An 18,315-nucleotide genomic window follows, 5' to 3' on the forward strand; every position below is an offset into this window, starting at 1 on the left:
CCTGTCTGCGCAGGCGCAACATTCTCCCCTCCCACCCTCCTTCAGTGGGCGACGGCGGGCACTTGGGGGCAGATCTACGTCTTCCTCATCAAACCTGGGCGAAGCCGCAGCCATCTTCCAGAAAGTTCCACACCATGAGGGAAATGGAAAATACAGAAGAAAATGACTACTTTTGTAACTTCCTGTTTTAATTCCATGAGTCAAATTTCGCATCTTCCCATTGCCTATTGAAGCCAAACTAACCCGTCGTGCTGTGCTTTTTAAAAAAAAAACCGCGACAAATATATACGTCAAACATACCAGATCCTTCTTTAAACGAAACATAAACTGAAAGTGTTGGAAATACTCAGTAAGTCAGGCAGCATCTGTGAAAATGCCAGGCAATGATCACAAACGAACCTTTAATCACTTCCCCATGATATTCAATGACATTAAGCATTGTAGAATCCCGCATTGTCAAGATAAATTGACCAGAGACAACAAAAATAGCCACATAAATACCATAAGGGCACGTTTAGCTCACTCGGCTAAATCACTGGCTTTTAAAGCAGGCCAGCAGCACGGTTTGATTCCCGTACCAGCCTCCCCGGACAGGTGGTGGAATGTGGCGACTAGGGGCTTTTCACAGTAACTTCATTGAAGCCTACTCGTGACAATAAGCGATTTTCATTTCATTTTTCATTTCATTTTCATGTCCACAAGATCAGATGCTAGGAATTCTGCAGCAACTCTCATCTGACTCCCCAGAGCTTTGCTACCATTTGCACCATCTAGTCACAAGCCAGGCACGTGATGGAGTATATTTTCCAACCACCTCAAGCATTCAATTCCTTCACCACCAGTGGATCTTGGCTGTAGTATGTACATCTCTGCGATGCAATGCAGCAAGTCATCAAGGCTTCTTCCAAACTCCCAGCCACAACCACATTGGACAAGGGCACTTGGCACATGGGAATGTAAGTCATTCACCATTTTAACTTGGAAATATATCTTGGAATGATCTGTTGAGCTGCTTGCAGAAAAATACTTTTCACTGTACCTCGGTACACGTGACAATAAACAAATCCAATCCAATGGTTCCTTCATTGTCACTGGGTCATCGTCCTAGACCATGCTCCGCAGCTGCATTTATCAAAAACATGGCAATGCCCCTGTCCATAATGAATAAAAGAAAATTTAGAAGCCAGTTATTTTGGAGCGGGTCTATTGAACCATATGTAGCTATTACAGTGGATTAATAGTAAAATCTTTATTAGCGTCACAAGTAGGCTTTCATTAACGCTGCAATGAAGTTACTGTAAAAATGCCCTAGTCGTCACACCACGGCGTCTGTTCGGGTACACTCGGAGAATTCAGAATGTCCAATTCACTTAACAAGCCCATCTTTCGGGACTTGTGGGAGGAAACAGGTGCACCCAGAGGAAACCCACGCAGACACAGGGAGAATATGCAGACTACGTACAGACAGTGACCCAAGGCGGGAATCAAACCAGGGTCCCTGGCGCTGTGAAGATTAACCTCCCTATGTCTAATCGCCTCCCAACCAACAACTCTCTGAAATCTTTGTGCTCCTCCAATTCTGGCCTTGTGTGCATCTCACTTTTTATTGCTCAACGAAGTAGCTTGCGTTGCCTAGGCCCAAAACTAGCATCACTTCTAAACCCCATTCCTTCTTTAAGCTACTCCTTAAAACTTACCTGTTTATTGAAATGTTTGGTCAACTGTCCTAATATCTCCTTATTTGGCCTGGTGTCAAATTATGCTTGCAAACACAACCTTGGAACATTTTATTACATTATATGTGCAGTATAAATGCAATTAGCGTAAATAAATGCCCACTCAAGAAAAAGGGCATTTGGTTGATTTCTCTGCCATCTCGATACTCTTTCTGGGAGTTAAGTGACTCAAACTCAATATCTGGTAAATTTAAATGATAAATGTCTATTTTCAGTGGAGTGGATCAGGATTTCTCCCCATAATGTCATTGCCTCCTGCAGATTTTAAAGTTGATGTTTAAAAAAACAAATAATTTTGGGGGGCATAACTCAGCTATTTTTGGGACATTAATGTGTTTATTTCGGGCCGTCTAGGTTAAGATCTGCTCCAAGAAGTCTAATTTGAAGATAATATTTCATTATAGGCTACGTCAATTTTTACATATGATGCTTCAAAAGATTAAAACGATTCAAGGTGACTTTTAATTGCACAAATGAATTTCTACACCACTGCTCATACTATATTGCTGTACTGGAGAGGGGGGAGCTCTTGGAAATTGGCAGCATTGGGAAACTAAGAAAGCTTAACTTGGAGACAGAAGAAGAAAGGGAGTGATTATGTCACATGCAACTCCTTTTGTTGATAATTTCTTAGTATAAACAGCAGGAAGGATGGGTCATAAAATCACCAACTTTCTCTTTTTTTTCTTTTTTGATAAATTTAGAGTACCCAAATATTTTTTTCCAATTAAGGGGCAATTCAACGTGGCCAATTCACCTAATCTGCACATCCTTGAGTTGTGGGGGTGAAACCCATGCAGACACGGGGAGAATGTGCAAACTTCACAAGGATAGTGACCCAGGGCCGGGATCAAACCCGGGTCTTCAGCCCGACTCTGTCTCTGGGTTAATTTCAGCTAGTCAGCTGTCCGGTTAAAACTAAAGCTTGCCAAAGAATGCTTGGAAAACGTTTAACTATTTAATGGGGCTGTTCCTGTGGAGTTAGGAAGTGAGGTACAGTATTGTTTGTAAAACTTACGGAATACCATCAAAAAAGTCATAGCATTCTTCGCAGCATGAAAGAGCTCCTGAAACATAAAGATCTTTCATTAATTTTTGAATTTATTTTGTATTGTAATTTGTGACTAGAGTGTTATTATAAATCTTTGCAGAGCATACTCATGGAACATACATTTTGTTTATCTTTAAAATGTTACTGTATTTACAATTTTAAAAATAAGTTATACAATATTCACACTTGTGAGAAGTGCAAAAATATAGGGAAGTTGCTGTGCTCTAGATCAGTCGATCAGATTGTTGCATTTATTGTTGTTCTGTCAGAGGTGTCAGCCCTGGCTCAGTGGTAGCATCTTTCTTCTCAGTCACAAAGGTGTGAGTTCAATTTTCAGGGACTTGAATGCACAAAATGTAAGTACTGAAGAAGTGTTAAACTGTCAGAGGTGTTGTTGTTCAGGTGAAATATTAAACTGAGGCTTTGCATGTCCTCTTTTGGATCCAGATGCTTCCATGGTTCTACATATATCACAGATGGACCTCCTTCCATCTTAATTACTTTTCCCCATCCTGTCCCCATTTCTCTCTATTCTTTTCTTCCTCATGTATGGATCAAGCTTACCCTTAAATCCATCAGTGCTATCTACTTCAACTATTCCAGATGGCAACAAGTTCCAAATTCTTGTCACTTTCTTTGCAAATAAATTTCATCTATTTGTTAGTGGCTATCTTGTTTTTTGTACTTCCATATTCTGGACTAATCCACAAGTGGAAATGGTTTCTCCATACCCATCTTATCAAATCACTTTTAAACCGTCTATCAGGTCTCTTTTTATCTTTGAAAATAACTGTGGTCTGCTCATCTTCTTTTGATCTTAACCCAGCCAGCATCCTTGAAATTTTTTTCGGAACTTTCTTCACGTGTTCAGTCTCCTTTTTATAGTATGGAGACCAAGAACCCACACAGTATTTCAAGTGTGGTGTTGTGAAGGTATTATATAATTTTTTTATTGTTGCTGACCTGTTTTTGTATTCCATTCCTCTAGAAATGGTCTCATCAACTTTGCTGCTAACTTCAGTAATTTATGTATCTGACGTCTTGGCTTGTATTCCATTCAAAGAGAACAAAGAACAAAGAAAATTACAGCACAGGAACAGGCCCTTCGGCCCTCCCAGCCTGCGCTGATCCAGATCCTTTATCTAAACCTGTTGCCTATTTTCCAAGGTCTACTTCTCTCTGTTCCCCACCCGTTAATATATCTGTCCAGATACATCTTAAATGATGCTATCGTACCCGCCTCTACCACCTCCACTGGCAAAGCATTCCATGCACCCACCATCCTCTGCGTAAAAAACTCAGGTTATCTTCCAAGGAATAAGTGGCCTTAATCCATTTACCAAAATTAACCACCTCGCCCTTTACTGTAATGATATCATTTGCCATTTATCCAAGCATTCTGCAAGTCTGTTTGTCTCCCTGCATTTTGGTGCAGTCGTCATTATTAACCATATTCTCAATTTATCATCATTTGCCAATTTTTATACCATACCTCTAACTCCTGAGTCCAAACCATATTCGTGTATAATAGAGAACATTTCACATTTTCTGCTACAGAATCACCTTTTATTCTCACTTGTGGTTTACTAACAGATGCAATATTTTGCTCACTAGAGATCACTATGTCATAAGCGCAGCCCTTTTTTGTTACAATGCAAAATCAGTGTAGTGCTTTTCGAGAACAACGATCTCGCGGCGGGGGGGAATGCCGAATCTGTTTGCAGAAAAAACACAATAACGAGTGTTTTGAGTACAAGATCTGCGCTGCCCCTCTGTAAAGGCTGCACCAGTCCAGTGTGTTGTACAGACAGGCGCCAGACAGCCCAGCCGCCGCGCATGCGCCTCTATCCTGGCTGCTGGATTTTAGAAGTGGTGTAGCCTGTCGCCGGTGTTTGAACGAGGAAGGCAGGAGGCCCGACAACGGTGGACCCGGGTCCCGCTCTAATGTCTCGGAGGGGAGGTAGCAGGTTCGCTAATCGGAGGCCTGGTCCCGGATTCCAGACTCGGGTGTCGGAGCCGCCTGTACCTGCTGGTTTAATTAAAACGGCCCGGAAGAGCGGACAGCTGAACCTTTCCGGCAGAGAGTTGAGCGAGGGTAAGTGCGCTGGGCCGATTCGGCCAGAGGGAGGGTGAACATTGGCCGTCGACATACACAGTGACAGCGACGTTGCACATCATTTCTTTGATCTCACCACTATTTATGAGCGAGGGTAAATAGTCATATTAGGATTATTGTGCCCAAAATGTTCAAAAGCCCATCACAGGTTTAATTTTGTCCTCTGCAGATCTAAATAACTTGTTTTGGGTACTTTTAGATTATAACTGAGCTTTTAGATGCACATAAGAAATATGGAAAAGGTCAATTTAGATTATTACATAAATCAAATTGTGAACTGGACAAAGATAAAGTTAAAATATTATGAGGAAATTATTCTTCACTCAAAATAGTCAATGCTTGAAGTTTGCTAACAGATAGTCAAGGCAATTCAGAAGCAACCAGATTCTGGAATGAATAACATGGGGCGTTTTTGGATGGATAAACCACTAACTAGCCTTTCTTATTTAAAATGAATATTTTAGCATTTGGAACAATGTTAGTTACATGTGAGGCTTTACCGTTCAGAAAAAGGGGGTTTGTCCGTGATAGCACAAAGTCCAAGGAATGCTTAAACTTATGAGTATATGTTGATGTTTACTGTCCATGTGAACAAGGAATTGTAAATAAATGTACCCACCCTGTTCCCATATCCTTTTCCCCCTCATCCACTTAATAAATCTAATCTTTATTCTTGACATAGTTTCTGCCTCAACCATAACTGTGGCATTCCACACCGGTCTGTAAAGAACTTTGTTCTCTGTTCTAATCTCTTGCATTTTATTTTGCAATCATGGCTGCTCAAATACTGGAAACACACTGCTGTTTGAACCTCTTCCCATCCTTTCATGATTTTAAGTGCATTGTCTTGTAATCTATATTGTTCTAATGAAAAAAACCTTTCTCAAATCTTTCTTTGTATTTGTATTTCATTGTACCCAACTGAATTTGCTTTGTAAACTCTCCAGAATCTTTCCTGTAGAATGAAGATCTCTTTCCTGTAGCATGAAGACCAATTTTGCACATGGTACACTCCTAGCTCTTATTATGGTTTTAGATAGGCATATTACTTCTTGAATTTTATATTCTACACCTCTTGTGACCAGACTAGAATTCCACTAGTGTTTTTTTTTGCTGTCTTCAATTTTCTGTCACTCTGTTGCCCCAAATCCCTCTGCTCTTTAACAGCAGAGTGAGTCAGCATCCCTCAGTGTGATTGCTATTCTTTATTTTACCACAATGTATCGCAATTTCCTTTTGGTCTTTTAAAGCAGAGATTCTCGTATTTAGTTTTGATTGAAGGACCCCGTTTCAGATTATACAATATAAAACTCATAATATGAAAATGTGAAACGTGAAGACTTTTTTGCTTCTAAGAAGACAGGTATTTATATTGAGGTATCAGTGAGATGGATGTGCCCGCATCTCATACAGTATCTGTCTGTTCTTGTACGCTCCCCTCTTAGGTCAACCCACTCTGTGCTGCACATGTAATAGCCCCACTCCAATCCCACCTCATTGCTCATATTTCACATCAGGTGACTAGGGGATTTTCACAGGAACTTAATTGCGGTGTTAATGTGTCTCTACTTGTGACACAAATAAAAAATATTATAAAGATTCTCAAAAATTAGCACGGTAGCATTGTGGATAGCGCAATTGCTTCACAGCTCCAGGGTCCCAGGTTCGATTCTGGCTTGGGTCACTGTCTGTGTGGAGTCTGCACATCCTCCCCGTGTGTGCGTGGGTTTTCTCCGGACGCTCTGGTTTCCTCCCACAGTTCAAAGATGTGCAGGTTAGGTGGATTGGCCATGTTAAATTGCCCTTAGTGTCCAAAATTGTCCTTGTTGTTGGGTGGGGTTGCTGGGTTGTGGGGATAGGGTGGAGGTGTGGGCCTGGGGTGGGGTCTTCTTTCTAAGAGCCGGTGCAGACTCGATGGGCCGAATGGCCTCCTTGTGCACTGTAAATTCTATAGAAAGATTCGTTTGTGGACCCTGGAAAGTCTTTACAGACTCCCAAGTGTCCTGAGATCTCCGTCTGAGAACCACTGTTATAAATAATTAGCAGGACCTCCTATTTTCGTATCGTCTGTAGATTTTATTCACTCAGTGATTTAATAGATTAAGACAGTAGTCTTCATTCTTCTTTCTTCAAAAACTGTTAAAAGGTAAAGTCTCAAAAATTATATTAAAAGTTTTAACTCTTCCGCAGCCACAGTTAAACCAAAGTGTAAAGCATCATATTCCATTGCCCCAGAATCACTACTCTCCTGCCAGAACAAAGCAATTCATAGAATCCCTACAGTGTAGAAGGAGGCCATTCGGCCCATCAAGTCTGCGGTGGGCCTCTGATGAGTATCCCACCAAGGCCCATTTCCCAAGCCCCATCCCCATACCGCCATCTAACCTTTTGGACACTAAGGGGCAATTTAGCATGGCTAATCCACATAACCTGCACATCTTTGGACTGTGGGAAGAAACTGGAGCATCCGGAAAAAAACCCATGCAGACATGGGGAGAATATACAAATCCACACAATTACCCAAGGTCAGAATTGAACCCGGATCCCTGGCGCTGTGAGGCAGTAATGCGGATCACTGTGCCACCAATTGCTTTAACAACTCAAATCATAGAATTTCAAACCATAGCATTTACAATGCAGAAGGAGGCCATTCGACCCATCGAGTCTGCACCGGCCCTTGGAAAGAGCGCCCTCCCTAAGCCCACACCTCCAACCTATTCCCGTAACCCAGTAATCCCACCTAACCTTTTTGTCTTTGGACACTAAGGGCAATTTAGCATAGCCAATCCACCTAACCTGCACAACGCTAGACTATGGGAGGAAACCGGAGAACACGGAGGAAACCCACGTAGACATGGGGAGAACGTACAGACTCCGTACAGTCAGTGAGCCAAGCTGGGAATCGAACCTGGGACCCTGAAGTTGTGAAGCTCTGTGCTAACCACTGTGCTACCGCCTATTATTTTATCACAGCTGATCCTCACTAAAACTAATTGGAAATATAACTACATACACACATTAAACAAGCAATTTTAAAATAAGTAAGAGAACCAGACTGCAGAGAGTTAACTAAATAACACAAGCACTAGATACAGACTCTGACAAGGAAACCCATACAGACAGAAACTTACTTAAACATGAAGTTTTCCTTTTTACACAGCATGTTTAACTTTACTGTGAGATCTAACCATTTTTAATGTGTCGTACATATTTATCACCATCTCTTTTTGCACACAAACAATAGCTGCAGCTACATAAGGGATCAGCTTAAACACATGGCTGACCATTAACTCTTTTTGCCTTGCGTTGAATGAATGCCAAAACTCCCTCAGACAGAATTCGTACCTCAAAAGTCTGAACAGGTAGTGCATACACTCAGTAATTTTTTGACGTATTTGTAAATCAAGTGGAATTTGTTGAGCAAGATTTTACATACACTGAACATGAAGCAGTGAAGATAACAAAGACGTTTCTCATCTCAAGAACACTGGAAATCTTGGTGTTGTTAGCACAGGCGATGTCTCTCTTCTTTGTCTTTGATGTGATATTGAACTGCGCCTAGAAAAGTCATACCCCATGGTAACACAATGCCAAAAAAAGTTATGATTTCTCAAATTTTATCCCCCCCCCCCCATTTCTCCTTCCTTTTTTGGAAGTGGTAATTCACTCCTCCTGGCTGTCGGATGCAATTCCTCTCATGTCACCCCACCTTTGCAACAACCCCCGCTTTGAGGGTTGTAAACTGAGACACAGTTCCATCAGTTACTTCCTCCGACCCCAGTAGAAAACATTCCATGATAAACAAGTGGCATGTTTCCTCTTGATACCAAACAGTCATAAATAAAGTCACATTCTCTCGTCAACATTTCCTAATCCAAACCCCAAAGCTATTACCATTAATTATTTTTTAAAAATAAATTGAGTGGCCAATCCACCTACCCTGCACATCTTTTTTGGTTTGCGGGGATGAGACCCACACAGACACGGGGAGAATGTGCAAACTTCACACGGACAGTGACTGGGGCCGGGATCAAACCCGGGGTCCTCGGCGGTGTGAGGCAACAGTGCTACAGTATTAACATCAATAATTAAGACCACTTCCTATCATAATATCAGCGAATAAGAGATTTCCTCTCTGGTACAGATCCATTAAAGAAATGCATGGTTTGTTTAACATAGATGCCATCCTAAGTTCACATTGTTTTAGTAATTCCTTCAAATTGATTTAAAAGCAAACACCAATCTTATTTTGGACATTAAGGCAGCTTCAGCTCAACTCAAATGGGCTCTGCCATAAAGCAGTTTTTTCTTCTTCACAAGCATCAGCTTTTCCTGTTCCTCCAACTATCATGACTGTTAATTACCCAACAAGTCAAAACGGAATCACTTAATTTTAATCTGTGGTTACGGAATAAAATCATTGCAGACATTACAGATTCTAAACATTAGTTTTCAATCTTACAAATCTTAAAATCTATTTTCCCTCTATCCCGTAATGTGATACTTTCACCGTTCATTAAAGACTTGAAAATGTTCTGCACCACTGATGTTTGCTTAACTGGCTTGTAATTACTTGGATTAGGTCGGCCTTCTGTTTTAAAAATTAATACGATATTGGCTGCTTTTTGGTCTTCTGGCATATATCTGCACTCAGCTCTAGAATACAATTTCCTTCCTCAAACGCCTTAAAATTTTAAGATATTTAGACCAACTATCTTCTAAATAAATTATTTTATTCATCGTAATGTTGTTCATCTCTTCAGTATTCAAGCAAAGTATTTACTAAGTATGCAGTCATCTCTGTATATCAATATACATGATCAATGTATGTAGAACTAGTACAGTCAATTCAACACTAGGTGTCTCACTATCAGATGGCATAAGAAAGAATTTTCCGCTCTTTCTGAGGTAGTGTGCTTCAGGAGAGTGAACAGACCAAGACATAGAATATCTAGAGAGAGAAGTTCTAAGTTATTTCATTATGACATTGTTTAGCTATTTATCTTTACTGTATTTTATTTATTTTACTAGTTGAGTATTAAGTAAAAAGGACTCACAAATATTATTTCTATTACTCAATAAATTAGTTCATGTTTACAAGAAGACTATTGTTCATTTCATCAACTCTGCTGGTTGAAAGAGTAATATACTATATTACACGAGGTAATATAAGATGCTACCAGGAGTTTAAAATATAACATAGTACCGGAGTGATTTAAGCTTTGAAGAAAGACTAGTGAAGATTTAGAATAAAAGAAAAAAAAAATCGGAATCAACTATTCAACTACAGAAGTCAGCGCAACATCTGAATCTTTGAGAAAAACAACTTTTCAATGGACCAAGTTCAAGCACCAAGACCATCTAAAGACCACTGGTAATTTAAATTTGAATTGGAAATTGTTCAAACAACAGTTTCAACTCTATTTAGGAGCTAGTGATTTAAGTGCTGCACCAGAAGCTAGAAGAAATGCTTTATTTCTGTCCCTGGCAGGACAGCATGCAATCAAAATCTTCAATTTGTTTAATTTTAATGCTGATGAAGATAAACAAAAATTTTATCAAGTTATAGTGAAGTTCAATGAACATTGCAAGATGCAAACCAATGACATTTTAGAAAAATTAAAATTTCACAAAAGTTGAAAAAGTTGGTGAACCGGTTAATGATTTCATCACAGATCTCAAACTCTTAGCTAAAAAGTGTAACTATGCAGATCTCCATAATTCACTTGTGAGAGACCAAATTGTTTATGGCATACTTAATGATTCTTGTCAGAGAAGCTTTAATTCGACAAAATGATTTAACATGGCAATAGATAAATGTATCTCCGTGGAACAGAGCAAAAGTCAGTATGAATGACTACTGTGTATATTAACACAATTCCAATTTCTTTCAAACTGGACACAGGTGCCTCGGCGAATCTTCTGAATTCCAAGGACTTGACCAAGATAAAAAGTCATTATGAGATGATACCTCCAGACTGCTCATTAAAAGATTACAACGACAATCCCATTTTCTTGCATGGTTCGTGTTACCTGAGTGTCACAAACAGGGACATTCATAAACAAGTAAGATTCAAGATAGTAAATTATACTCATTCTTCTTCACTTGGAGCTCAAGCGTGTAAAGATTTGAAGCTCAAAAGAATTTTTCTTAATACATGTCAATCGACTACACTCAAAGATGACATTCATCAACTCTTACAGGAAAACCCTGATGTATTTCAAGGTATGGGTATGTTACCTTTTCAGTACAAGATACAACTGAAGAAGGATGCCAAATCGGCAATCCATCCACCTAAACGTGTACCTGCTCCTCTTAAAGACAGATTGCAAGTTCAAGGTATCATACCAAAAATGACTCAACCTACTGACTGGGTTAGCTCTCTAGTCTACGTAAAAAAGAACTACAGGTGAAATAACATTCTGTATGGATTCCAAAAATCAAAATCGCAATATTAGAAGAGAACATTATCCAACACCAAAGAAGGAAGACATTACTGCAGAAATGGCCAATGCCAGAACTTTTACCAAACTTGATGCGTCTCAAGGTTTATGGCAGATGCAACTAGAGGACTCCAGTAAATCCTATGTACTTTTAATACACGTTTCGGAAGGGACTGTTTAAACAGAATGCCCTTTGAAATTATATCCACTTCGGAAATTTGTCGTTGTACAATAGAACAAATGACCGAAAATGTTGAAGGTGTTCGTGTTTATGTTGATGACATAATCGTCTGGTCAACAACGCATACGAAACGTCTTTGGGAAGTATTCAAAAGGATACATGAATATGGTCTGAAACTAAACAAAGCTAAATGCGTGTTTGCAGCTCCCCCTTTAAAATTCTTAGGTGACAACATCATAGCTGAAGGAATAAGGCCAGGTCAAGAAAAAATGCAAGCCATCAAGGCAATTCAAATTCCTAAAGACAAGCAGGCAGTCTTATGCTTTCTAGGATTTTGTCAACTTTCTTGGAAAATTCATTTCAAATCGAGCTAACAGAACAACTGCACTAAGTTAACTGATCAGAAAGAACACCGATTTCATCTGGACTGAAGAATGTACAGATTTAAGACTCCAATTAATACAAGTTCCGTGTAAAAATGGCATAGGTGCAACAAGACCATTTCAATAATTGGATTCCTATTGCCTATGCGTCAAGATCTTTTTAATTTAAATTTAAAGTGCCCAATTCATTTTTCCCCCCAATTAATGGGCAATTTAGCATGGCCAATCCACCTATCCTGCACATTTTTGGGTTGTGGGGGCGAAACCCACGCAAACACGGGGAGAATGTGCAAACTCCACACAGACAGTGACCCAGAGCCGGGATTGAACCTGGGGCCTAGGTGCCGTGAGGCAGCAGGCTAACCACTGCGCCACCGTGCTGCCTTGCCTACGCTTCAAGATCCATGATTGAGACTGAGTGTAGGTACTGTCTTTGGCGAGTTACTGGAGTTTCCAAATTCCATGACTCTGTTTATGGTCTACCCAAGTTCACAGTAGAAACTGACCATCACCCACTTGTACACATCATTGAACAAAACATAAATGGTATGACTCCCAGACTTCAACATCTGATGATGAAATTAAGGAGATATGATTTCACACTAAAATACACACCAGGTAAAGAGTTAGTAATTGCTGACACTTTATCTAGATCAGTCAACACTGAAATTCTTCAAGAAGAATCGATTAATAATGTTGATTCCCAACTGCAATTATTCAGAGAGTTATTTCCAGCCTCTAATTCCAAGTTACAACAAATTGGCGCTGAAACACTGAAAGTCATCACCTTCAACAAGGATGGCCTAAAGGCTAAAGACTGCAACTGCAAATTCAGTCAGAACTGACTATTGTTGATGATGTTTTGCTGAGACAGATCGCATTGTGATTCCACACAGCATGAGGTCTGAAATGCTTTCTAGACTTCACGAGGGTTATTTAGGCATTGAAAAATGTAAAAGTCGTGCCTGACAATCGATCTATTGGCCAGGTATCAACAATGATAAAATGATATCTTGGACATGATATCATCATGTTCAATATGTCAGTCACATCAAAACCATCAATGCAAAGAACCAATACAACCAAATGATCTAGTTACATCACCATGGATCAAGATTGGTGCTGATCTCTTTCACTTATTTGGCAAGGACTATCTCATTGTCATTGACTATTTTTCCAATTTTCCCGAACAAGTGAAATTGAACGACATCACATCCTGTACTGTCTTAAAGGCATTCAAGGAAATATTTGCCAGGCATGATATTCCTCGTATCATCATGTCTGACACTGGTCCATGTTTTTCAAGTCACGAATGGCAAGAAATCTCATTGAATTACAATTTTGAACTTGTAACTTCAAGCCTTGATTTTCCACAGTGCAATGGAAAAGCAGAGAACGTGTCCACATTATGAAACAGCTACTTAGCAAAGCAAAAGATTCACAATCTGATTTTTATCTAGCTTTACTCAATTACAAGACCTCCCCTTTATCAACAGGATTATGTCCATCTCAAATGTTATACAATAGAAATTTAAGAACGACTACCTCAGTTACATTTTCCTGATCCTGAACAACATTGCACTGTGAAGAAAATTTAACAACAGAAAATAAAACAAAAGCAATATTTTGATTTACATTCAAAAGAATTGTCTACTCTATCTGAGAATGATACTGGTAGATTAAGACTTCCTGAAGGAGGTTGGTCTGACATTACTTGCATAATTAGACAATTCTCTCCAAGATCTTACCTGATAACTTCAGATGGAAACATTCTGAGAAGAAATCGTAGAGATCAACTTCAAGTCACAGATACTGCAAAGATTTTTCCTAATCTTGACTTGAATCAATTTCAAAACAGGTTGAATAGCAAATGCATTCAAATTTCTTGATCAACAAAGACATTAAAACTTCTTCATCACCTTTGACATTAAGAAGATCGACAAGGAGAAGAAGAGGATCCAATTGCCTGAATTTGTGAATTTTTTCATAATTCTAGTGATTGCTGTACATTATATACACTGCATTACATATGTAAAATTTTCTTTTAATATTTGCAAGAAAATGTAAAAAAAAAGGGTGTAGTGATCTCTATATCAATATACATGATCGATGTATGTAAAACTAGTACAGTCAATTCAACACTAGATGTCTCCCTATCAGATGGTACAAGAAAGACTTTCCCTCTCTTTCTGAGAGAGTGCTTCAGGAGAGTGAACAGACAAGACATAGAACAGCTAGAGAGATAGTTAACTTTACTGTATTTTATTTATTATTTTACTAGTTGAGTATTAAATACAAAGGACTCAAAAATATTATTTATATTACTCAATAAATTAGTTCATCTTTACAAGACTTCATTTCATCAACTCTGCTGGTTCAAAGTTTAATATACTATATTACACAAGGTAATATAACAAAGTACATCCCTCATTTTTTGATCATAATTTAGACAACTAAAATTCCTTGCTAGGGTTTGACTTGGTTGTTATCAGTATTTTATTTTTTTATTTTTTTTAAATTTAGAGTACCCAATTATTTTTTCCAATTAAGGGGCAATTTAGCGTGGTCAATCCACCTACTCTGCACATTTTCTGGGTTGTGGGGGCGAAACCCACGCAGACACTGGGAGAATGTGCAAACTCCACACGGACAGTGACCCAGAGCCGGGATTGAACCTGGGACCTCAGCGCCGTGAGGCGGTTGTGCTAACCACTAGGCCACCGTGCTGCCCGTTATCAGTATTTTATGAATACATTTTCAAATTAGGTTCCTTTGCTATTGTTTAAGAGTTTTCCCATATCTCTTTTTAAAAAAAAATCAATGCCATTGTTGTTCTTGTCCTGTGCCAGACTCTTCTTTTATTTCCCTCGGCTAGCTCACTCATTATCTTTCTAAAATCTGCCCAAATCCAATCTGACTTAACTTTTATTTTTCTAATTTTACTTTCTATATTACATTGTGATCACGACTCCAAATGTGCTTCGCCATACTTAATTGATCCACCGAATCTATTTAATTACTCCTAACTTGATCTAGCCTTTGAAAACCTTCTAACATGCTGCTTGAGGAAGAACTCTTACACACACTTATTCTTCCAGCACTTTTTCAGTCCTGCCTCCTTTCTTTTCCATCCCTCTTAATCATGAAGTCTAGATGTCCTTGCTCCTGAACTCTGCATTGTGATACATGCGTTTAAATCTCTTTCTGCTTTCTAAAACATTTGAACTACCATCACTTTAGTGGTTTTGCCATTTTTAAAGATGAAATTCACATTTGATTTTTCCCTCTCCTGCACCCATACTTTGGTTGCTAAATAAATATAAATACAAGTACTCCTTTTTGAAAAAATGTTTTTTGAATAAATAGTGTACTCCACAGAACCAGAAATGCACAGTGCAGAACAGGCCTTTTAGCCTATCGGGTCTGCACTGGCACGTGAAAAATTCCTACATACCTAATCCCATTCGCCAGCACTTGGCCCATAGCCTTGAACGTTATGACATGCAAAATACTCATCCAGGTCCATTTTAAAGGATATGAGACAACCCACCTCTGAAAATGAAAACATGAAAATCGCTTATTGTCACAAGTAGGCTTCAAATGAAGTTACTGTGAAAAGCCCCTAGTCGCCACATTCCGGCACCTGTTCAGGGAGGCTGGTACGGGAATTCAACTGTGCTGCTGGCCTGACTTGGTTTGCTTTCAAAGCCAGCGATTTAGCCCTGTGCTAAACTAGCCCCTACCACCCTTCCAGGCAGTGCATTCAAGACAATCTGAGTAAAAAGGTTTTCTCTTCTCTCCCCAATCCCCTGCCCTTCACCTTGAGCTCGTGTCCCCTCATGACTGACCCTTCAACTAAGGAGAACAGCTGCTCCCTATTAACCCTGTCCATGCCCCTCATAATCTTGTACACCTTGATCAAGTCACCCCTCAATTGTCTCTGCTCCAATGAAAAGTAACCAAGCCTATCCAACACATGTCCCACCCAGGCAACATCCTGGTGAATTTCCCCTGCATCCGCTCCTGTGCAGCCACACTCTTCATACAATGTGGCAACCAGTACTGCACACAGTACTCTACCAGTGGCTTCACCAAAGTTCCATACCAACTCCAACGTGACCTCCATGCTTCTGTAATCTATGCCTTGATTGATAAAGGCAAGTGTCCCATATGCCTTTTTCACCACCCTATTAACCTGCCCTCCCGCCTTCAGAGATCTATGGACAACCAAGCAAAGGTTCCTTTGTTCCTCCAAACTTCCCAGTGTCGTGCCTTTCTTGCCAAAATCCTTCCAAAGTGTATCACCTCATACTTTTCAGAGTTATATTCCATCTTCCACTTACCTGCCCATTTGATCATTCCATCTATGTCGTCCTGTAACCCAAGACATTTAGCCTCACTGTTAACCACTCAGCCAATCTTTGTGTCATCTGCAAACTTCCTGATCCATCCCCTCACATAGTCATCTATGTCATTTATAGGACAGCATGGTGGCGAAGTGGTTAGCACTGCTAGCTACGGTACTGAGGACCCGGGTTTGAATCCTGGCCCTGGGTCACTGTCTGTGTGGAGTTTGCACATTCTCCTCGTGTCTGCGTTTGGTTCACCCCCACAACCCAAAGATGTGCAGTTAGGTGGACTGGCCACGCTAAATTGGTCCCTTAGTATCCAAAAATGTTGGGTGGGCTTGCTGGGTTGCAGGGATGGGGTGGAGGTGTAGGCTTAATTAGGGTGCTCTTTCCAAGGGCTGGTGCAGACTCGATGGGCTGAATGGCCTCCTGCACTGTAAATTCTATGATTCTATATAAACGATGAATAAAAGGGGACTCAGCACATCACCCTCTCCCCCACAATAATGCCAATTTTGAATCCACCTTATCAAATTACCCTAAATCCATGTGCATTTGCCTTCTTTGTAAGTCTCCCATGTGGGACTTTGTCAAAGGCTTTGCTGAAATCTATTTAAACTACATTAACTGCACTACCCTCATCTATACACCTGGTCACCTCGTCAAAAAATGCAATCAAATTTGTTAGGTATCACCTCCTGACAGAGCCATGCTGACTATCCCTAATCGATCCTTGCCTTTCCAAGTGGAGGTAGAATCTCTCCTTCAGAATTTTCTCCAATAGTTTCCTTGACAGTGACATGACTACCGGTCTGTAGTTCCCTGTTTATCTCAACATCCCTTCTTAAATAGTAGAACCATGTAGAACAGTAGAACCAGGGCACCTCCCATGTAGCCAGAGAGGAATTAAAAATTTGGGACAGAGCTCCTGCAGTCTCCTCCCTCACCTCCCACAGGAGCCTGGGACATCATTCATTTGGATCTGGAGATTTGTTTACTTTTAAGCTTGCCAACACCTCCAATACCTTGTCACGCCCTATGTCAATTTGCTCAAGAACCTTGCAATCTCTCTCCCTGAGTTCCATACCTATATCTTTATTGTCTTGGGTGAAGACAGATGTGAAGTATTTGTTCAACACCCTACCAATGTCCTTTGACTCTACCCACAGATTGCCCCCTTGGTCCTAAATGGGCCCTACTCTTTCACTGGTTATCCTCTTCTCATTGATGTACTTATGGAATATCTTGGGGATTTTCCCTGCTTTTACCAGCCAGCGATTGTTCATATCCCCTCCTTGCTCTCAGAATTGCTTTTTTAAGCTCCACCGTGCAGTTTTGTATTCCACTAATGCCTCTGCTGATTTGCTCCTCTCGCACTTACTAAAAGCCTCTCTTTTCCTTCTCAATGTATCCTGAGTATCTCTGGTCACCTATGGTTCTCTGGGCCTGTTACTCCTTCCTTTCACCCCAGAGGGAACTTGTTGGGCCTGTACTCTTTTCATTTCCTTTTTGAATGCACCCCACTGTTCTTCAAAGATTTCCCCACAAGTAGCTCTTCCTTGTCTACCTAGGCCAGATCCTGCCTTATTTTACTCCTCACCCCAACCAACCCAAAACATTTTTTTGCAACTTTTATTTTCCTCTCTCCATTACTTGCTGGTCCTACTTAGATTTATTTGTCCGGTTCTCCCATCTCCCTCTTCTGGTTTAAATGCCTCTTTCCACACTCCCCACTTGACTGCTGCAGCATATCAATTTGCATTCAGTGGATATTTAACAGGCAACGTGCATCAATTACTACCGTCCGGTTGCCCTGACTTCAGTCGTAATGAAGTGCTTCGAGAGGTTGATCATGAAGCGCATCACCTCCATACTCCCAGAATGCCTTGATCCACTGCAATTTGCATACCGTTGCAACCGGCCCACATCAGACACCATTTCCCTGGCCCTACACTCATCCCTAGAGCATCTTGAAAACAAGGACTCCTACATCAGACTCCTATTTATTGACTACAGCTCCGCCTTCAACACCATAATCCCAGCCAGGCTCATATT

The 18,315-nt window shown here is 40.3% G+C and overlaps 1 protein-coding gene across 2 annotated transcripts in view; it reads left to right on the forward strand.

Moving 5' to 3' along the window:
• The first annotated feature begins 4,597 nt into the window (after positions 1 to 4,597).
• lrrc40 (leucine rich repeat containing 40) overlaps positions 4,598 to 18,315 on the forward strand; it is a 138,584-nt gene continuing 124,866 nt past the window's right edge. Inside the window, exon 1 of one of the 2 annotated variants that reach the window (XM_038794400.1) lies at positions 4,598 to 4,882. In XM_038794400.1, the coding sequence (XP_038650328.1) occupies positions 4,732 to 4,882 (151 nt within the window). In that variant the 5' untranslated portion in view covers positions 4,598 to 4,731. The remainder of the gene's footprint in view (positions 4,883 to 18,315) is intronic. The other variant, XM_038794399.1, reaches the window with a different exon arrangement.

This window comes from Scyliorhinus canicula, chromosome 4 (genome assembly GCF_902713615.1).
Source record: "Scyliorhinus canicula chromosome 4, sScyCan1.1, whole genome shotgun sequence".
NCBI classification, from domain to species: domain Eukaryota; kingdom Metazoa; phylum Chordata; class Chondrichthyes; order Carcharhiniformes; family Scyliorhinidae; genus Scyliorhinus; species Scyliorhinus canicula.